This window comes from Sinocyclocheilus anshuiensis, unplaced genomic scaffold, assembly GCF_001515605.1.
Source record: "Sinocyclocheilus anshuiensis isolate Anshui unplaced genomic scaffold, SAMN03320099.WGS_v1.1 scaffold58, whole genome shotgun sequence".
NCBI lineage: Eukaryota > Metazoa > Chordata > Actinopteri > Cypriniformes > Cyprinidae > Sinocyclocheilus > Sinocyclocheilus anshuiensis.
The window spans coordinates 3,666,522-3,683,233 of record NW_015547688.1 but is presented as its reverse complement, the minus strand read 5'-3'; the positions used below and the strand labels follow the sequence as shown (position 1 = coordinate 3,683,233).

The 16,712-nt window shown below is 38.0% G+C and overlaps 1 protein-coding gene across 2 annotated transcripts in view; it reads left to right on the top strand.

The window, feature by feature from the left end:
- The window catches only part of LOC107703431 (voltage-dependent T-type calcium channel subunit alpha-1H-like), a 56,012-nt gene that overhangs the window by 33,482 nt on the left and 5,818 nt on the right, over window positions 1-16,712 (top strand). The window contains exons 15-25 of one of the 2 annotated variants that reach the window (XM_016506057.1): window positions 1,681-2,058; window positions 4,325-4,425; window positions 4,530-4,647; window positions 4,751-4,819; window positions 4,904-5,088; window positions 5,426-5,552; window positions 5,636-5,761; window positions 8,023-8,112; window positions 8,220-8,412; window positions 13,138-13,289; window positions 13,718-13,827. In XM_016506057.1, the coding sequence (XP_016361543.1) occupies window positions 1,681-2,058; window positions 4,325-4,425; window positions 4,530-4,647; window positions 4,751-4,819; window positions 4,904-5,088; window positions 5,426-5,552; window positions 5,636-5,761; window positions 8,023-8,112; window positions 8,220-8,412; window positions 13,138-13,289; window positions 13,718-13,827 (1,649 nt within the window). Of the gene's footprint in view, window positions 1-1,680; window positions 2,059-4,324; window positions 4,426-4,529; window positions 4,648-4,750; window positions 4,820-4,903; window positions 5,089-5,425; window positions 5,553-5,635; window positions 5,762-8,022; window positions 8,113-8,219; window positions 8,434-13,137; window positions 13,290-13,717; window positions 13,828-16,712 lie in introns of both variants that reach the window. The other variant, XM_016506056.1, reaches the window with a different exon arrangement.

The window sequence follows — 16,712 nt, the reverse complement described above, 5'->3', positions numbered from 1 at the left end:
ACTCTTAACTTTTATAAAGAATATCTCTTTGGATTTGAGACTTTAGTCTTTGCAACTTTACAGATCGTCTTTATGCACCAAGAGCTTGTAACACTTCAAAGAGAAAGGAAAAATTGAAATCGCATCATATGACCCCTTTAATGTAATGTCTCTTTAACACTAGAACTACTGGAATTCTATAACTACTAGAATGGCCATAGCGGTCATTCTGACCGTTCATACTAGACTGAACTGAATGCCATTTTTGTCATATCATATTTACATTCGAAGCTTCTTTTGAGGTTTTGCAATGAAGCTTTGAATGTCTGTTGTCATATTTTATGACATATTTTATGTTTGGATCAGATGAATTGGAAACAATTCTTTGCAGCCACCACTGGAATCGTGATCCATGAATAAATGGATCTATTATAATAGTATAGGTAATAATAAACATCGTCATTGTCGCTAAAAAAAAGCCTAATTAGTTTGTTTTATTTCACAATATCAGTCTTGTCGGGGCTAAAATTAGCCTATATGCATTAGCTATAGCATTACGCTAGCATAAAAATAATAATAGCCATTATTATTATTACTATTATTATTTTTGGCTATTTTATCATTACAACTTTTAGCCTAACATACCTGGAACCGTGGCAGATTGAATGACAGCAGTTGTTGTATTGGAGTTGTCCACCTGGCTTTTTTACAAACGGGAATTTTAGCTTAGCAATAGAATATAAAAACAACTAGCGCAAAAGTTGCTAGGCAACAGTGACGTGCATCTTCAACCGCGGGAAAAAGTCGCAAAAGCAGAAATTATATGCCGTCTGTAATGCGATCGGTCAATTTGACCGCTTTGGCCATTCAAGGTAGAAATACTTAGAACTCTTTTGTGTTTTGTAATTTTAATAAAATAACAATGTTATAATAAAATATACACACATTTAGGAAAAGTCAGGGTATTATAGTTATATGGGTTTTATTTCAGCAAAGTTATTACATTTTAAAATTTAAAAACGGTCAAAATGACGGCCATGAAACTTACAATATTAAAACGCAATTTATTAAAAGTTTAACAAAAATTACATTTTTAAGGCCCTTTTAAGTGTTTGATTTTTTTTTTTTCAAAGTGTCTGTCAAATGCATAAATGTCATTTTGTGTTTTTTTTTTTTTGTAACTGTTCATTGCTATTTATTTTACTATAGTCAGGGGCATTGCTAGACACAGGGCCATGAGCCTGAGTAAAATACTGCTGTTCCCCATTAAAATATTATTAATAAAACTGTGTTCTTTTTGATTCACTTTGATTCATTTGGACAGTTCCCTCATGCAATGAATCGTTTGCAACTGTTTCTCTCACCAAAACCTTAAGGGATTACTTTATAAGACAGAAAACAAACAATCAAAAAATGGATGAGGTGGATATGTACCTTAAATCCACTGTAGGAAACAAAACTTGCAAATGTCTTCTATTGTTTGTCAGTGACAAAGCAGCTTTTTATTGCGTGTACAGCTTGTAAACAACTCTCTACTGCAGATAAAGCCAATTTATATGCAAAACATCGTCAAAAAATATCAAAATATGGGGACACTTTTCGATGTGCCCCAATATTAATGAAAGGCTAGAAATGACTGTAGTTCTTAATTGCAGGAACAAGCAATATGTGTAACGTAGGCATATTCCTTTACTATCCCAGACTAGCCCAAGAAGATCTCCATGCCACCCCCGTGGCTCAGGCAGTAACTGGGGCAGCCGCAGGTCAAGCTGGAACAGCTCAGGACGGGCGCCGAGTTTGAAAAGGAAGGACACGTCAGGGGAGAGGGAGTCTCTGCTGTCTGGGGACGGCAGGGGCAGCTTTGAGGACGAAGACTTGGAGGGGGAGAAGCTGGCCAATATCAGTGGGGGCTCACTGCAGTATCCCAGCTCTCTAGATATCCCTGAGCTGCCACAAACCCCCAGCTTCAGCTCACTGGGAGACTACCACGACTGCAATGGAAGAAGCCTGCACCTGCCCACTGACCTGTCCGCCAACCTCAGCGAGGAAGACTCCATTGCAGAGGAGGACATGGATGATGTAAGTTATGGTTTAATGCTGTGTTGTTTGTTATAGTCAGGCAGTGCTTATAACTTGCTTTTCGAAGATGTCTTCCCAGGGGTTTGTCTTGTGAGGAGACAAATTGGCATGCTGTAATTGATTCAGCCCTGTAGTCTGAAGGCAGTAATTGTTTTTCTTGGTGGGTGAAAAGTGACCTTTATTGGTGTCAGAGTGATGATATCTGCTCACTCAAGAGGCCTCGTCTTGAAATTGAGTTTCAAGTGCTGTGAAATAAACAGAAACCAACAGGGCTACACTACAGGCTTACATAAAAATAACATACACAACCAGCCAAAAGTTTGGACATGCACAACTTATTCTTTATTTTTTACTCATTTTAGAATAGTAGTAATCTTTAAAACGTTTGGATTTTTTTAAAGAAAAAAACTAAATTGTATATTTCTGTTCTGTGCTGTTCTTTTGAAGTTTCTATTCATCAAAGAATCCTGAAAAATTATTATATTATGGTTTCCACAAAAGTATTAAGCAGCACAACTGTTTTCAAAATTGATAATAAGAAATGTTTCTGGAGCAGCATATTAATCAGCATATTAGAATGATTTCTGAATGATCATGTGACACTGAAGACTGAAGTAATGACTGCTTAAAAAGTCAGCTTTAACATTTTAAAAATATTAAAAATTTTATTTTAAATTGTAATAATATTTCACAATATTGCTGTTTTTACCGTTTATTTTTGATCAAATATATCTTTGGTGAGAGCATAAGAGACTTCATTTAAAAACATAAAAAATCTTACCAACTCCAAATTAATGAATGATATGTCGCTTTGGAAAAAGCATCTGCTAAATGAATAAAAGTTATAAAAAATTGTCTTTTATATTCCTGAAATTATTGTATTTCTTGCAAAAAAAAATTTGAGTTATGCATCATGGAGCCACTACTAAGCTGTTGAAAAAAAAAAGAAAAAGAAAAACACTTTCAATTGTTTGAAAGGTGCTACATGGTGTTAACTGAAACAACATAATTAAGTACATGAAAAAAGTCCATAAAAACTGCATAAAAGTGTCAGTGCTTCATATGAACAAGTGGAAGTTAGTTGGAAATGTTATTATAATGATTTCCCACAATTGTATTACCATCAGCATAATTACAGCTGCTTCATAGTGTCATTTCTTCAAGTTAATCCATCTTTCTAGCCAAGTACCTAGCATCAATTAGACTTTTAGACAAAAAGGATTTTAATTGTGCAAAATGTATACTGCAGAAAACACATTTGGAAAATAAACAGTTAGGGCTACAAAATGGTAATTCATCAAATTTAAACAAGCATCCATTTGAATCCCTCTTTATTGATATCGTCTCAGGTTACTTATGTAACCATGGTTCCCTGAGTAGGGAACAGGGGGTGCCCATCGAGGACCTACCCTAGAAAGGGACAGAAACACACAGGTCCCGGGAAACACTGCAAAGAAACTAGCAGAAGGGTTATACACACAACCACCAGCTCATTAGATACACACATATATATATTTATATATACATATATTTAGACATGGATCGTACACACCCACCATGGTTCCCGAGTCGGGCTAGGACCCCTGGGTTGTTTGGGCTCAGACCTGGACTTCTATCCCGGTCTTTCAGCCGGTCAGCCTGATATGCTTGGAGCATCACCATCGTGTGCAATGAAGCGACAGCCCGACCTGCTGCTGCTGCGTATGCCCTGGCATCCGAGCGAGATGTCAAGGAGGGGAGTCTTAGAGGACGTCTTTGCCCAAACAAACAACGCATAGATCGTGTGTTATTATCAGATGTTAAACAACGTCAACACGGATGCACACATCCTTAAATGCTTTGCTAGTGCTCACCATAATGAGATAAATAGAGATCGCTCTTACCACAGAAATGCACGCTTCAAACAAAACAGTCAATGAAGACGAAGAAGAGAATGATGTGTTCTCCCGGCGCCTATTTATACTATAGTCGCACCGGTAGTGACGTCATGGCTGTCGCCGGCCAACGAGTTGGTGTTTTTTCAATGTATGCTTCAGACACGGGTCACGACGAGGCGTTCCCCATAGCGACCCCTAGAGGACGCAGTTCGAAGTTCCAATGAAAGGGAAATTGAATCGAGACCATTAGCGTAATGTTTATAACCGGAGGTTCTTATCTACACTAAACACTTTAAACTCCTGACAATGCTGTAGTTAGTGTTTAGAGCTGTAGTAATTAGCTGTAGTTCTTGTTCAGTTTGCTTATATATCTCTCTTGTGGGTTACAGAGCTTCTGTTTCCGTCTCAAGAGAACGTTTGAGGCATATAAACCTAAGTGGTGTAAAGATCATGAAGAGTGGTCCCTTTACCTGTTCTCTCCTCAGAACAAGTAAGCATTTGCCATCTCCAACAACAACTGGCCAATTACTGCTTTCCTTTCAAAGTTTCACATTCAGTTTTGAAATGCAATATTGTTATACAATCCTGTCCTAGGTTTCGGATGATGTGTCAAAGGTTAATTTCTCACAAGTTGTTTGATCATGTAGTCTTGGTATTCATCTTCCTAAACTGCATTACCATTGCTCTGGAAAGACCCTCTATTCAGCCATCCGTAAGTTTGCTTGAGTGCAATCATGGCCATTTGCATCTAATATTTGGTGTTGTCATGCTTACTGGATGTAGGATACAGTATGTCCTTTTGTTCTTCATTTCAGGAGCGAAAGTTCCTCAGTATCTCCAATTATGTTTTCACTGTGATTTTTGTTGCTGAAATGACTGTGAAGGTATGGTACAGGTTTTTTCTCTATATATAAGGAGTATTCATTCCACAAAACACTCTTACAGATGTGATATGGCTTGTGTTAAAGGTGGTGGCCCTCGGCTTCTGCGCCGGGAAGCAAAGTTATCTGCAGAGCACCTGGAATGTTCTGGATGGGGTGCTGGTCTCTGTCTCTCTCATTGACATTCTGGTCTCTCTGGCCTATACTGGTGGAAACCGAATCCTTGGCATCCTGAGGGTTCTTCGTCTGCTGAGAACTCTGCGGCCGCTGAGGTGAGTCAGCGAAAGGTCACAACGCGCCTGTCTGAGGCTCAAGCATTCAATGAAATCCGCTACATGGTCATTGCTCCAGTTAAGGAATAAACTGAAGGTTAATTATGTGGTTGCATTATCTCCTGAGTCTACACGCTAAAAGCCCCTTCTCACTTACCGATTCAACTAAAGCTTTGCCAAATGAAGTCTATTATCCTTTAATTATTTGAGAGGTTAAGACTAAGCAGAGGTTTATCGATCTTAAAGGTTTGTACCAGACAATTGTACCATTACATAAATGTTCCTGGAATTCAAACAGGGTGAAATAGGTTGCGCCTTTGTTTTTTCACATAAATAGAGTGATTAGTCGTGCTCCTGGACTGAAGCTGGTGGTGGAAACGCTAATAACGTCCCTGAGGCCCATTGGGAACATTGTGCTGATCTGCTGTGCCTTCTTTATTGTCTTTGGCATTCTTGGAGTTCAGGTAATTGCTTCAAGTGCTACATGCTTTTCAACAGAAATGTGAGGGATTTTCAGATAACGCAGTTGCGATATTATCAATTACAGCTCTTCAAAGGAAAGTTTTACCATTGTGAAGGTGGCGACACCAAAAACATCACCAATAAGTCTGATTGCCTTCAAGCAAACTACAAATGGATTCGGAGAAAGTACAACTTTGACAACTTGGGACAGGTAAGTGTTATTCATTGGCTTGGACACATTTAAAGCGATAGGTCATTAATTACTCAGACTCATGTCGTTCTAAACCCGTAAGACGTTCGTTCATCTTTGAAACACAAATTAAAATATTTTTGATGAAATCTGACAGCAACACAACTACCACTTTCAAGGCCCAGAAAGGTAGTAAGGACATCATTAAAATAGTTAATGTGACATCAGTGGTTCAACTGTAACATTATGAAGCTACGAGAATACTTTTTGTGGCAATGAAAATGAAAATAACTACTTTATTCAACAATTTCTTCTCTTCCCTGTCAGCCTTCGATGCACGTTCACGAGAGTACCACAATGCATGCGTGCAGTGCTGCTGATGCAGGAGCCGGCGTTCTGGCATAGAAACCGGATGCACTGAGACTTGTTTGCAAAGAGAGGAATGCATCGTGGTACTCTTGTTAATGTGCATCAAGGACTGTCACAGAAGAGAAGAAATAGTTACATTACTTTATTTCATTATTTTTAGGGATGCACTATATTAAATTTAGATAAATTATCGGGCGATATGGGTGAAATTGACATCATTTTTATTGCTCCGATAAATAAATGAAATCCAATAAAGTACTCTTGCTGGTAAATGAATCAATCAGTCTGATTGTGACTCTGAAAGTGACTGCAGCTTTAAAACTGTGTCGCGCTCATTACGTCATCACCCGTGAACATGTCTTTTTCTCGGTGGCAGCGGAGGACATTACCATTGCTATTTGCAAAGCATGTTCAGCAAGGATTTCGAGAGGAGGAAAAAAGGCGTCAAGTTTTAATACAACAAATCTTATATCTCAATTGAAAGGTCGTCATCGCGGCAAAGCTGTACTAAAAGAATATGAAGCAGCCGCGGCAGCAGCTACTAGCGCTAAGCCCAAGTCAAATAAATCCCAGTTCCCAGACCTTGCCTCACTTGCACGGAAATACCTGTCAGCCCCTTGCCCCAGCATAGACAGTGAACGTTTATTTCCTGCTGCTGCAAATGTTATGGATGAAAAAAACACAGAATTGGGTGTGAGAAGTCAGAGATGCTTCTGTTTATCAAGATTTTCCCACTAATGCCCTCACATAACAAATAGAAAAGACAAATAGACATTAAACAGAGACAAGGGAAAAGATATATACTTTAGAGGAGGGTAAGACATGTTGAGTAGTGCAAATTGGAAATCATTTTAAGTTTATTATTATTTATTTTATGTTAAACTATATCATTTCAGAGAAATCTCTATGCCCTTTGCACTTTTGAGGATGCACTTTTGTTTTTCTTTTTTTCGAGGCTGACAAATGTCAATGCATTTTATTTATTATGTATTTGAAAAACATGACTTAAAGTCAATATACCTTCCTCATCCTCATGCACTAAAGGTTGAATAGATGCATTTCTTTGTTATGCATGAAATACTTGAATATAAATTTGTTTTTAATAAGTTGTTAATTGCAGGTAAACCATAGTTCTGTCATATTTCTGTTAAACTCTTTCTGTAACTGAGTATTGTGGTGCCTTACACAGAAAATAAACACATTTGAAGAGTCAGGACTGATGTTTGCTATTATAGTTAGGCCAGAGCTACTAAAATATCAGTTTAATCAGGGCTTTTTAGATTTTCTATTCTCCTGGGTGCACAAACTGTAGATTATATGAAAATTATAATAAAAAAATATGAACTTATTGGTTATCGGTATCTTTATCGGTATTGACCATAAGAAGGACTTAATTATCGGTTAAAATTTTTCATATCGTGCATCCCTAATTATTTTTGTTTTCTTTGCACACAAAAAGTATTCTCGTAGCTTCATAAAATTAAGGTTGAACCACTGATGTCTCATGGACTATTTTAACAATGTCCTTACTACCTTTCTGGGCCTTGAACGTGATAGTTGCGTTGCTGTCTATGCAGGGTCAGAAAGCTCTCGGATTTCATCAAAAATGTCTTAATTGTCTTAAATCCCAATGTCTTAATTAAAGATGAATGAAGGTCTTATGGGTTTGGAATGACATGAGGGTGAGTAATTAATGACAGAAATTTAATTTTTAGGTGAACTATCCCTTTAAACAAAATACAGCGATCAGCTGAGTGAAAAAGTGAGGTCATATTGCTTTTTCATTTTTATAGGACTTTCAGCAAATATTGTCTGCAGTAATATGGTTGAAATGATTCTCAGATTGTCATTACGAGCTCTGTAACGGCACTGAATGAATGATGGTTTTGCCGGCACGTGTCTCTCTTCCGCAGGCTCTCATGTCGCTGTTCGTGCTTTCCTGTAAGGACGGGTGGGTCAATATAATGTATGATGGGTTGGACGCTGTTGGGGTGGACATGCAGGTTTGGATCTGCTTTGCTCATTCTGGCACATGGCTTTAATCACATGACTTTCCTAATTTGTTATATGATGGATGTGTCCTCTATCTTCCTGTCCTTCATGCCTGCAGCCTGAGCGCAATCACAACCCCTGGATGCTCCTCTACTTCATCTCTTTCCTGCTGATCGTCAGCTTCTTTGTGCTGAACATGTTTGTGGGAGTGGTGGTGGAGAACTTCCACAAGTGTCGTCAGGACCAGGAGGAAGAGGAGACGCGCCTGCGTGAGGAGAAGAGGCAGAGACTGCTGGAGAAAAAGCGCAGGAGTAAGGCGAATTGCGGGTCTGGTCGGTAGTCTATTTTTCTGAGCACTGCCTGCTTCCAGAGCCTGAGAGAGAAAGCTAGAGAAAGATTTTTTTTTTTTTAAATGACAGAAGCAGTCAAAAGGCTGAGGAAATTCAAAAACCATGCACAATTTGGCACTGATCTGATGTCAGCCTTGGATTGTGCTGGACTGCAGCATGTTCCTGCATGAGATGCCCGCAACACAAAATGCTGCATGACAAGCCAACAGGGGAAGTTTGCAAAGTACATATAGGGTCAGCATCATGGCCAAAGCAGCAGAGTGTCCTGCTATGAATACTCTATATACTGTAGTGTGGTCAATTAATAGAAGTTTGAACTAGTACTAATTAGGACTGTGTGATTTAATGTGTTAGTTAAGTGTTCATTTTCCTACAATTTAAGGTTGAAGTATTAACGCACCTCGCCAAAAAACTTACTGATAACAGGCAGCAAAAAGCTGTTTGGCCATCCTCGCATGTAATAATGGTTTTCAAAGACTTTTAAGCAAGAAAAAGTTGCTTTTAATATGTTATGATCATGGCACGCTATGTAGCGCAATGGCCAAAAATGTCAGTCTGCATGTGTACTTAGACCAAAGAGTGCATCCTCTGTGAACAACTGCCAAGTTTACACTACCGTTCAAAAGTTTTGGGTCGGTAAGATTTTTTAATGTTTTTGAAGTCTCAAAAACAAAGTCTCTTATACTCACCAAGGCTGCATTTATTTGATCAAAAATAAAGTAACAGTAAAATGTAAGTAAAAATGTAATTTATTCCTGTGATGTATCCCATTACTCCAGTCTTCAGTGTGACATGATCCTTCAGAAATCATTCTAATATGCTGATTTGCTGCTCAAGAAACATTTATTACTGTTATCAGTGTTGAAAACAGTTGTGCTGCTTAATATTTTTGTAGAAACCATGATCAATTATTTTCTCCTGATTCAAAAGAACACCATTTATTTGAAATAGAAGTCTTTTGTAACAAATGTTTTTACTGTGACTTGTTCACTTTAATGCTTCCTTGGTGAATACAAGCATATAGATTCTTTTTTTTTTTTAATCTAACTCACCCCAAACTTTTGAACAACAGTATATATCAGACAGATACAAACTCCATTGCAAAATGGATTGCTATGGACCGTAGGGCAGTGATAGGCTTATGATCAATGATGCTGAAATGAAATGAACAATGTACTGGCTTCTAAAGCCACTTTTTATATTCAAGGATTCAGTCCTCTCCTGTTGTGTCTTTGATTTATCTTCATTTGGGGATTTGCTAAGCAAAACTGATAAATGCATTTAATTTAATTAATCAGCAAAGTTAAAGGGTTAGTTCACCCAAAAATGAAAATTCTGTCATTAATTAGTCACCCTCATGTCGTTTCAAACCCATAAGACCTTCGTTCATCTTCAGAACACAAAAATTAAAATTCTGTCATTAATTACTCACCCTCATGTCGTTTCAAACCCATAAGACCTTCGTTCATCTTCAGAACACAAATTAAGATATTTTTGATGGAATCTGAGAGCTGTCTGACCCTGCATAGACAGCAATGCAACTGAAATGTTCCCAAGTCCAGAAACGTAGCAAGGAGATCTGTAAAATAATTCAAGTGACATGAGTGGTTCATCCGCAATTATACGTAGCTACGAGAATACTTTTTGTGCGCAGAAGAAAAAAAATAACGACTTTATTCAATAATTCGTCTCCGACGAGTCCGCATCACCCTGTAAACAGCGCATGCTGTTCTGTGTCAGCTGCGTCACGCAGATACGCTGTTTCCGTTCAGATCAAATCACAACAACGTAAGGAACAGATCCGGCGTGACGCAGCTGACACAGAACAGCATACGTTGTTTTACGTCCAGCAGATATTCTCCAAAATGGCACCAGAGTGATGCGGAGGAGACGAATCGTTGAATAAAGTCATTCTTTTTTTTCTTTTGCGCACAAAAAGTATTCTCGTAGCTTCGTATAATTGTGGATGAACCACTCATGTCACATTGATTATTTTACAGATCTCCTTGCTACGTTTCTGGACTTGGGAACACTTCAGTTGTGTTGCTGTCTATGCAGGGTCAGACAGCTCTCGGGGGGGGGGTGTTGATGATGTTGAGTGCTGAACTCAAACATATGTAATATTACATCAAGGTAAGTTACATCATATTATCCAGTTGTGAGACTGAATATGGTTAGTTGCCCGTGGTCTGGCTGTCTGTCTAAATCAGTTTGGTACACTGAGGGCACTATTAGGGTTGTCTGGTTGTGAGCATTACGGAATCTAAGAATGCCGGCCATGATTTTAAGTGACTAAACGAATAAATGTGAAGAAGTGTGTTCTTTGTTTAAGCACCTCGCCTGCCAGGGCAAAGCTTCCTGATAAATGATCTTTTGCATAAAAGCTGACAGTTTTATCTAGTTTGTCACACTTGGCACCTCCAGCCTTTACAGCAGTCAAGGGATTAATCGTGTATGTGACTGTGACTTATAGTACTCATAGCCGAGTCCATAGCAGTTGAGTTTTATTTCCCTGAATTTATTCAAAGAGCCCCTCCATGCATTCATCTGGGATAGATCGAAGGACATCTCACAAAACAGTCCTCAACACAGAGTGCATTTAGCAGGACAGGGAAGAAAAGAAGGCAAATATTTGTATAAATTAAGGATGTCTCGAGCCGATCTCAAGGATCGGGATCAGGGCCGATCAAGCATTTTTTTAACTGATCGCTATCAGCTCTCCTTAGCCCGATCCTTATTTTACGTCAGCTGTAATGCCGGTGATGTGCAGTAGGTGGCAGTATTCACTTTCCAGTAGATTTGCCAACCACCATTAAAAGGAAATGAAGATGCTCAAATGCCCGTGCTTAGCTGCCATTAAAACCAAACAAAGTATATTTGATGCGCACTTTTGTAATGATCACTCATTCATTTATCGTTTACTTTTATCTGCCTTCAGACTATCTGAGACGTCGTTGTCATAACGCATTGCTATGGGTTGCGTCTTCGGTTTTGACGGACAGACGCGAGCTTCATGCTTTCTAACCATATCTCCACTTTTTTACCTTTATGTTGTAATTATTCTGCTTATTGTATATATAAAATGCAAGACGTTTACATCATTAGTCCCATATTCTACAAATGTCTTTATACAGTGTGCAGATATATACATAGAGTATATAGCTTATATATGTATACACACACATACATATATATATATCTTTTACTCTCTGCACAACTCTGTATACTGTACATTGGATTAATTTTAATAACTTTAATGTATTTGAATCAAGCATCAAACACTAGGAATATACAAGTATCGGATCAGGACTTGGTATCGACAGATACTCAATGACTCAGATCGCATTGGGGGCACAAAAAGCCTGATCGGGACATCCCTAGTATAAAAAGTTGTTTCTTCAACTGTGGCCATGTGGACTTTCAGAAAATATTTTCATAGAACACATTTGTCATACATCACAGGAGAATTGTTATGAAAATTCACATCACATCTCAGATTGTGTATTGTGCTGAGTAGTATTCTAGTCGAAATCGTGATGATAAAATATTGTTTACAACAACTTAAGGAGATTTACCTTAATTTTCAGGTTCACAGACACATCACTCAATAAACGAAAATGTTTGGTGTGGTGAAAATGACGCCATAAGTGAGGGACATAATTTTTAGCAAAAATTTATATGCAATAAATTCCACAACTGTTAATTTCACATTTGTTTAGATGATCGTAGTTGGGACATAAACAACAAAAACCCCTTTGGACACAACGGTACCTGAAGTTGAAGAAACATTTCTATATACAATATATCCAAATCACCAATCTGTGGATCTGTTCATGCTTCAGACCCACACGGAATCTGCACCCACAGAAAGCTCAGCGGATTTCCTCAAAATTAAAATAAAATGCTCTACCCTTGAGCTCATTCATTAAATATTTGGACTAATATGCTAATAAATCTTTCAGCTATCACTAAGAGTACAGAATTAATCAGATATTCCCCAAATTCAGATCAGAAAATGTTGAAAACGTCAACAGATTCCATCTGGGCCTGCCATTATCCCATCCTACTGAAAGACATGCTGTTTCTGTGTGCAACTATGTAAGACTTTCAGGGTGGTCATGAGTGTGGTATCTGCTAGGGAGAGATGTTTCATTTAATGCTTGTGCTGTACTTGCATGTTTAATATCTCTATCAGATATTCAGTAGCGCAAAGGCTTCTCTCTTGGCATATGGTATTTACCTGTAAACATGCTTTTATGGCAGACTCAGAAAGATGGATTCAAACTCAAATCAATTTTATGGTTGCTGTCATGTCCAATATATCACACACAGTACAACTAATCGATAAACAGTCACATCTAAGCTCTCCTTGAGAAACACTCAATATGTTCCCGTAACCTGTGCTACTCACAGAAGTCCTTTCATATGTTCTCCCACATACTGCCATGTTTACAACGGCATGTTCACCAAAGCAGCATGCTTGAAACCCATGAAGGCACAAGTGCTGCATGAGAGGACTTTAAACGGATAGTTTAGCAATAATATCACAATGGTGGCAAGATAAGTACCGGTCCTCTCTGCAGCAGTTGTCCCCTCACACCCAGTGCCTTTTTCCACTGCATCAGTGATTTGGTTTATCTGTGTTTACCCTGCACTGACTCTTCTGCTGTCTGTCTGTATCAACAGAGGCCCAGCAGAGACCGTACTATGCAGATTACTCTCCAGCCCGGCTCTACATCCACACACTGTGTACCAACCACTACCTGGACCTCTTCATCACCTGCATCATCTGCATCAATGTGGTCACTATGTCTATTGAGCATTTCAATCAGCCTCACGTGAGTCTACGAACACTTTGAATCTCAATGTGTTTGATCTAGTGATCTACAGTTGCATAAAGCTGCATTTCATCATTTAAAACCCAAAAGAAACAAACTTTAAAAGTGTTTGTAGACGTACTATAAAATAAATCCCGGGCCAGATTCACAAAACATTCTTAAGAATAAAGTTACAAATATTTTGTTTTTCAAAAACATTCTAATAAATGTTCTTATATTCTTTTCTTAAGATTGTTCTAAAGGCAATTAAAAATAATTACCTTAAGAACTTTTTCTTAAGATTTTCTTGAATCTGGCCCCTAGTTTGATATTTTTATATAATGCAAAGACATTTATGCATTATTAAATGTGGTTTAAGCGTCAAAATACTATTTTTCTGTAAATTGCAGCATTAAAATGGCTGAAATCATTGTTTCTATCTCACACAGTACCTTGAAGAGGCACTGAAATACTGTAACTATGTCTTTACCATCATCTTCGTAATTGAGGCTTTACTCAAGCTTGTGGCATTCGGTTTTCGGAGATTCTTCAAAGAGAGGTATTCTGACCTACTATATGGCTCAATAGATGTCTAATGTGAATGTAAATACACTGTAAATAAGATAAACAACATACACAGTTTAACAGCTGAGCTCAAGATCCGTTACTAATTCAGAACGTCACTTTCAGATGTGCGTGTGTTGTTTTGAGTTTTATGCATGAACTACTTAGTAAGTAACTTGCCTAAGACACTTTCAATGCATCGCGAGTTCACATTTTACTGCAGAAGCTGACAAGCGCCCTTGTTGTTTTGAACAGAAGCCGACAAGTCCATTTTAGCGAATCAGCACGCTGTATTCCGGTCAGGTGACAAGGCTACTCCTACTGAGTTAGCCAACACACGCACATCTGAATGACAAGCATCTCTGATTAATCTCTGTTCATTTGTTTAACTTTAAAAAAAAAAATTATTGCAAAACTTATTTAAACAAAATATTTTTTAATGAGTTTCGATGACTCTCCACACTTGAGTTACATCATCCTAAACAGTAAAAACAGTACATGTGCCATATATATATATTCTAATAATTCAACGGCCCGTCGTCAATTATTCCTTACATATTGAATTGGATTTTATTTTTATGTTTTTAGTTATCAGTTTAATTTTAATTGAAGTTTTTGTTTATAAATATATATATAAACAAAAACTTCAATTATATGTAATCAGGTAAACGCGTCTCCGTGTGGACGGGGCCTAAAAGTGATCGAGGATGGATAATTAAGACAAACTTGATGAATCTGTGATATTTTCTTCAGGGCGAAAAAGGAAAATAGAAGCTTCGTACGCTTCAGGGACCAGCCAGGACTGATCACACCGGTGTGATCGTACGCGTCAGGGACCAGCCAAGACTGATCACACCTGTGTGATCGTACCCTTCAGGGACCAGCCAAGACTGATCACACCGGTGTGATCGTACGCTTCAGGGACCAGCCAAGACTGATCACACCGGTGTGATCGTACGCTTCAGGGACCAGCCAAGACTGATCACACCGGTGTGATCGTACGCTTCAGGGACCAGCCAGGACTGATCACACCGGTGTGATCGTACGCTTCAGGGACCAGCCAGGACTGATCACACCGGTGTGATCGTACGCTTCAGGGACCAGCCAGGACTGATCACACCGGTGTGATCGTACGCTTCAGGGACCAGCCAGGACTGATCACACCGGTGTGATCGTACGCTTCAGGGACCAGCCAGGACTGATCACACCGGTGTGATCGTACGCTTCAGGGACCAGCCAAGACTGATCACACCGGTGTGATCGTACGCGTCAAAGGGTTAATATGTAAAAAAAATAAAATAAATACTTTCAATGAACTTTAATTTTGTAAATTACCTGTATTTGTTTAAGTTATTATTACTTAATCAAAACAACCCAACTGCAGTTTGATTGATATTACTTGGAATGAGCAGTTAAAAAACGTGATTTCTGAAAATAAAAATAAAAATGGAGTTATCGGTTTTTGCAAATGAACTCTTCATATATTGCACTGAATACATTTCTGGAAATAAAATCCATTTTATACTGATATTATGAAATTATGTGCTAAAATTATTATATATTTACTTACAAAACAATTATGGATTCAAGCTGTATTCACAAGTGTTTATTAGTGTGAACGATGGTATTATTACACTTGCTATATACATTACATTCTCATTACCAATTTATTTTTAACTAAGCCTTCTAATTCTAATCCTGATACTAAAGTCTAAGAAGGTCTATGGGGAGTCTTGTCGGTCCCCAACCCCTCAGTGACCTTGTCCCTTATCTCATGCTCTCTTTGTGCATTGGATATACGTGTATTCTTAGATATCTGTAGTCATGCAGTAATTTTCAAGTGCTTAACCCAATAAAGTTAATTAAAGACCCCATCAGCTTTGTGTACGGCATAATATATTTTATCTTCGTTCAGAGATGGTGTGCACTGATTATTCAAGCCAACAAAGACATGAGATCAAAGCGTGACTGACTCTCACTTAGATCAGACAGAAAAACTAATTCACAATAATTAATGAAGAACTACAATCAAAATATGTATTCTTAAGGGATAAAAGAGGGTGGGAGAGATTCAAAGGAGGATTATGTAAATCACTCTTATGTTTCAGACTTTTGTTCTTTTGGCAATATTATAAATATAACTGAAATTAACAAAAGACTGTCCTAATCAGAAGCTCTGCAACACACCATAAAAGGTATCTTTTCCATGTTAATCAGAGTTTTTGTCCTAACCAGCCATGAAGGTGATACGCGACGAGCGACAGTATATTCTATTTTAGAAATGGTTTCTATTTTTATTTGCGACATTGTGGCTAGAACAACATACACACTATGACAATGAGGATCTGAGGTACTGATTATGTGCTTTATTTAATGTTAAAAGGGTCTAATTATGAGATCGAACACCATTTTGTGTGACCTTTATTACCATACTGAAAGCGAGAGTGGATAATTTACCTCAGATCTTAAAAAATGAATTAAAGGAAATAAACTTCCATACCAAAGATGTTATCAGTCACTCATTTGTTAAAACTGCAGTGTGCTTGCAGAGAGAGCCCGCCCATGTGCTCTTCTGATTGGCTGTGATTGATTGTTGATTGATTTTGTTGCATCGTGTAGCTAGGATGAGTCTGGTGTGGACAGACAAATTGCTTGTTGCTTGAATCTTATTGCAGTGCGTTTGGTTCGGACATAATCATGCATTTGAATCCTTAAATATATTATGTATATTATCACAAGGCAACTTCACTATCCTCAGTAACACGTTGTAAAACACTTTGGTAATTAAGTGTGATTAAGTCATGTTTTAATATGTGGCGTCTGATGTCATATCATGTGTAGGGAATGAGATTAATCATTTGTTTCAGTTAAATGAAACAT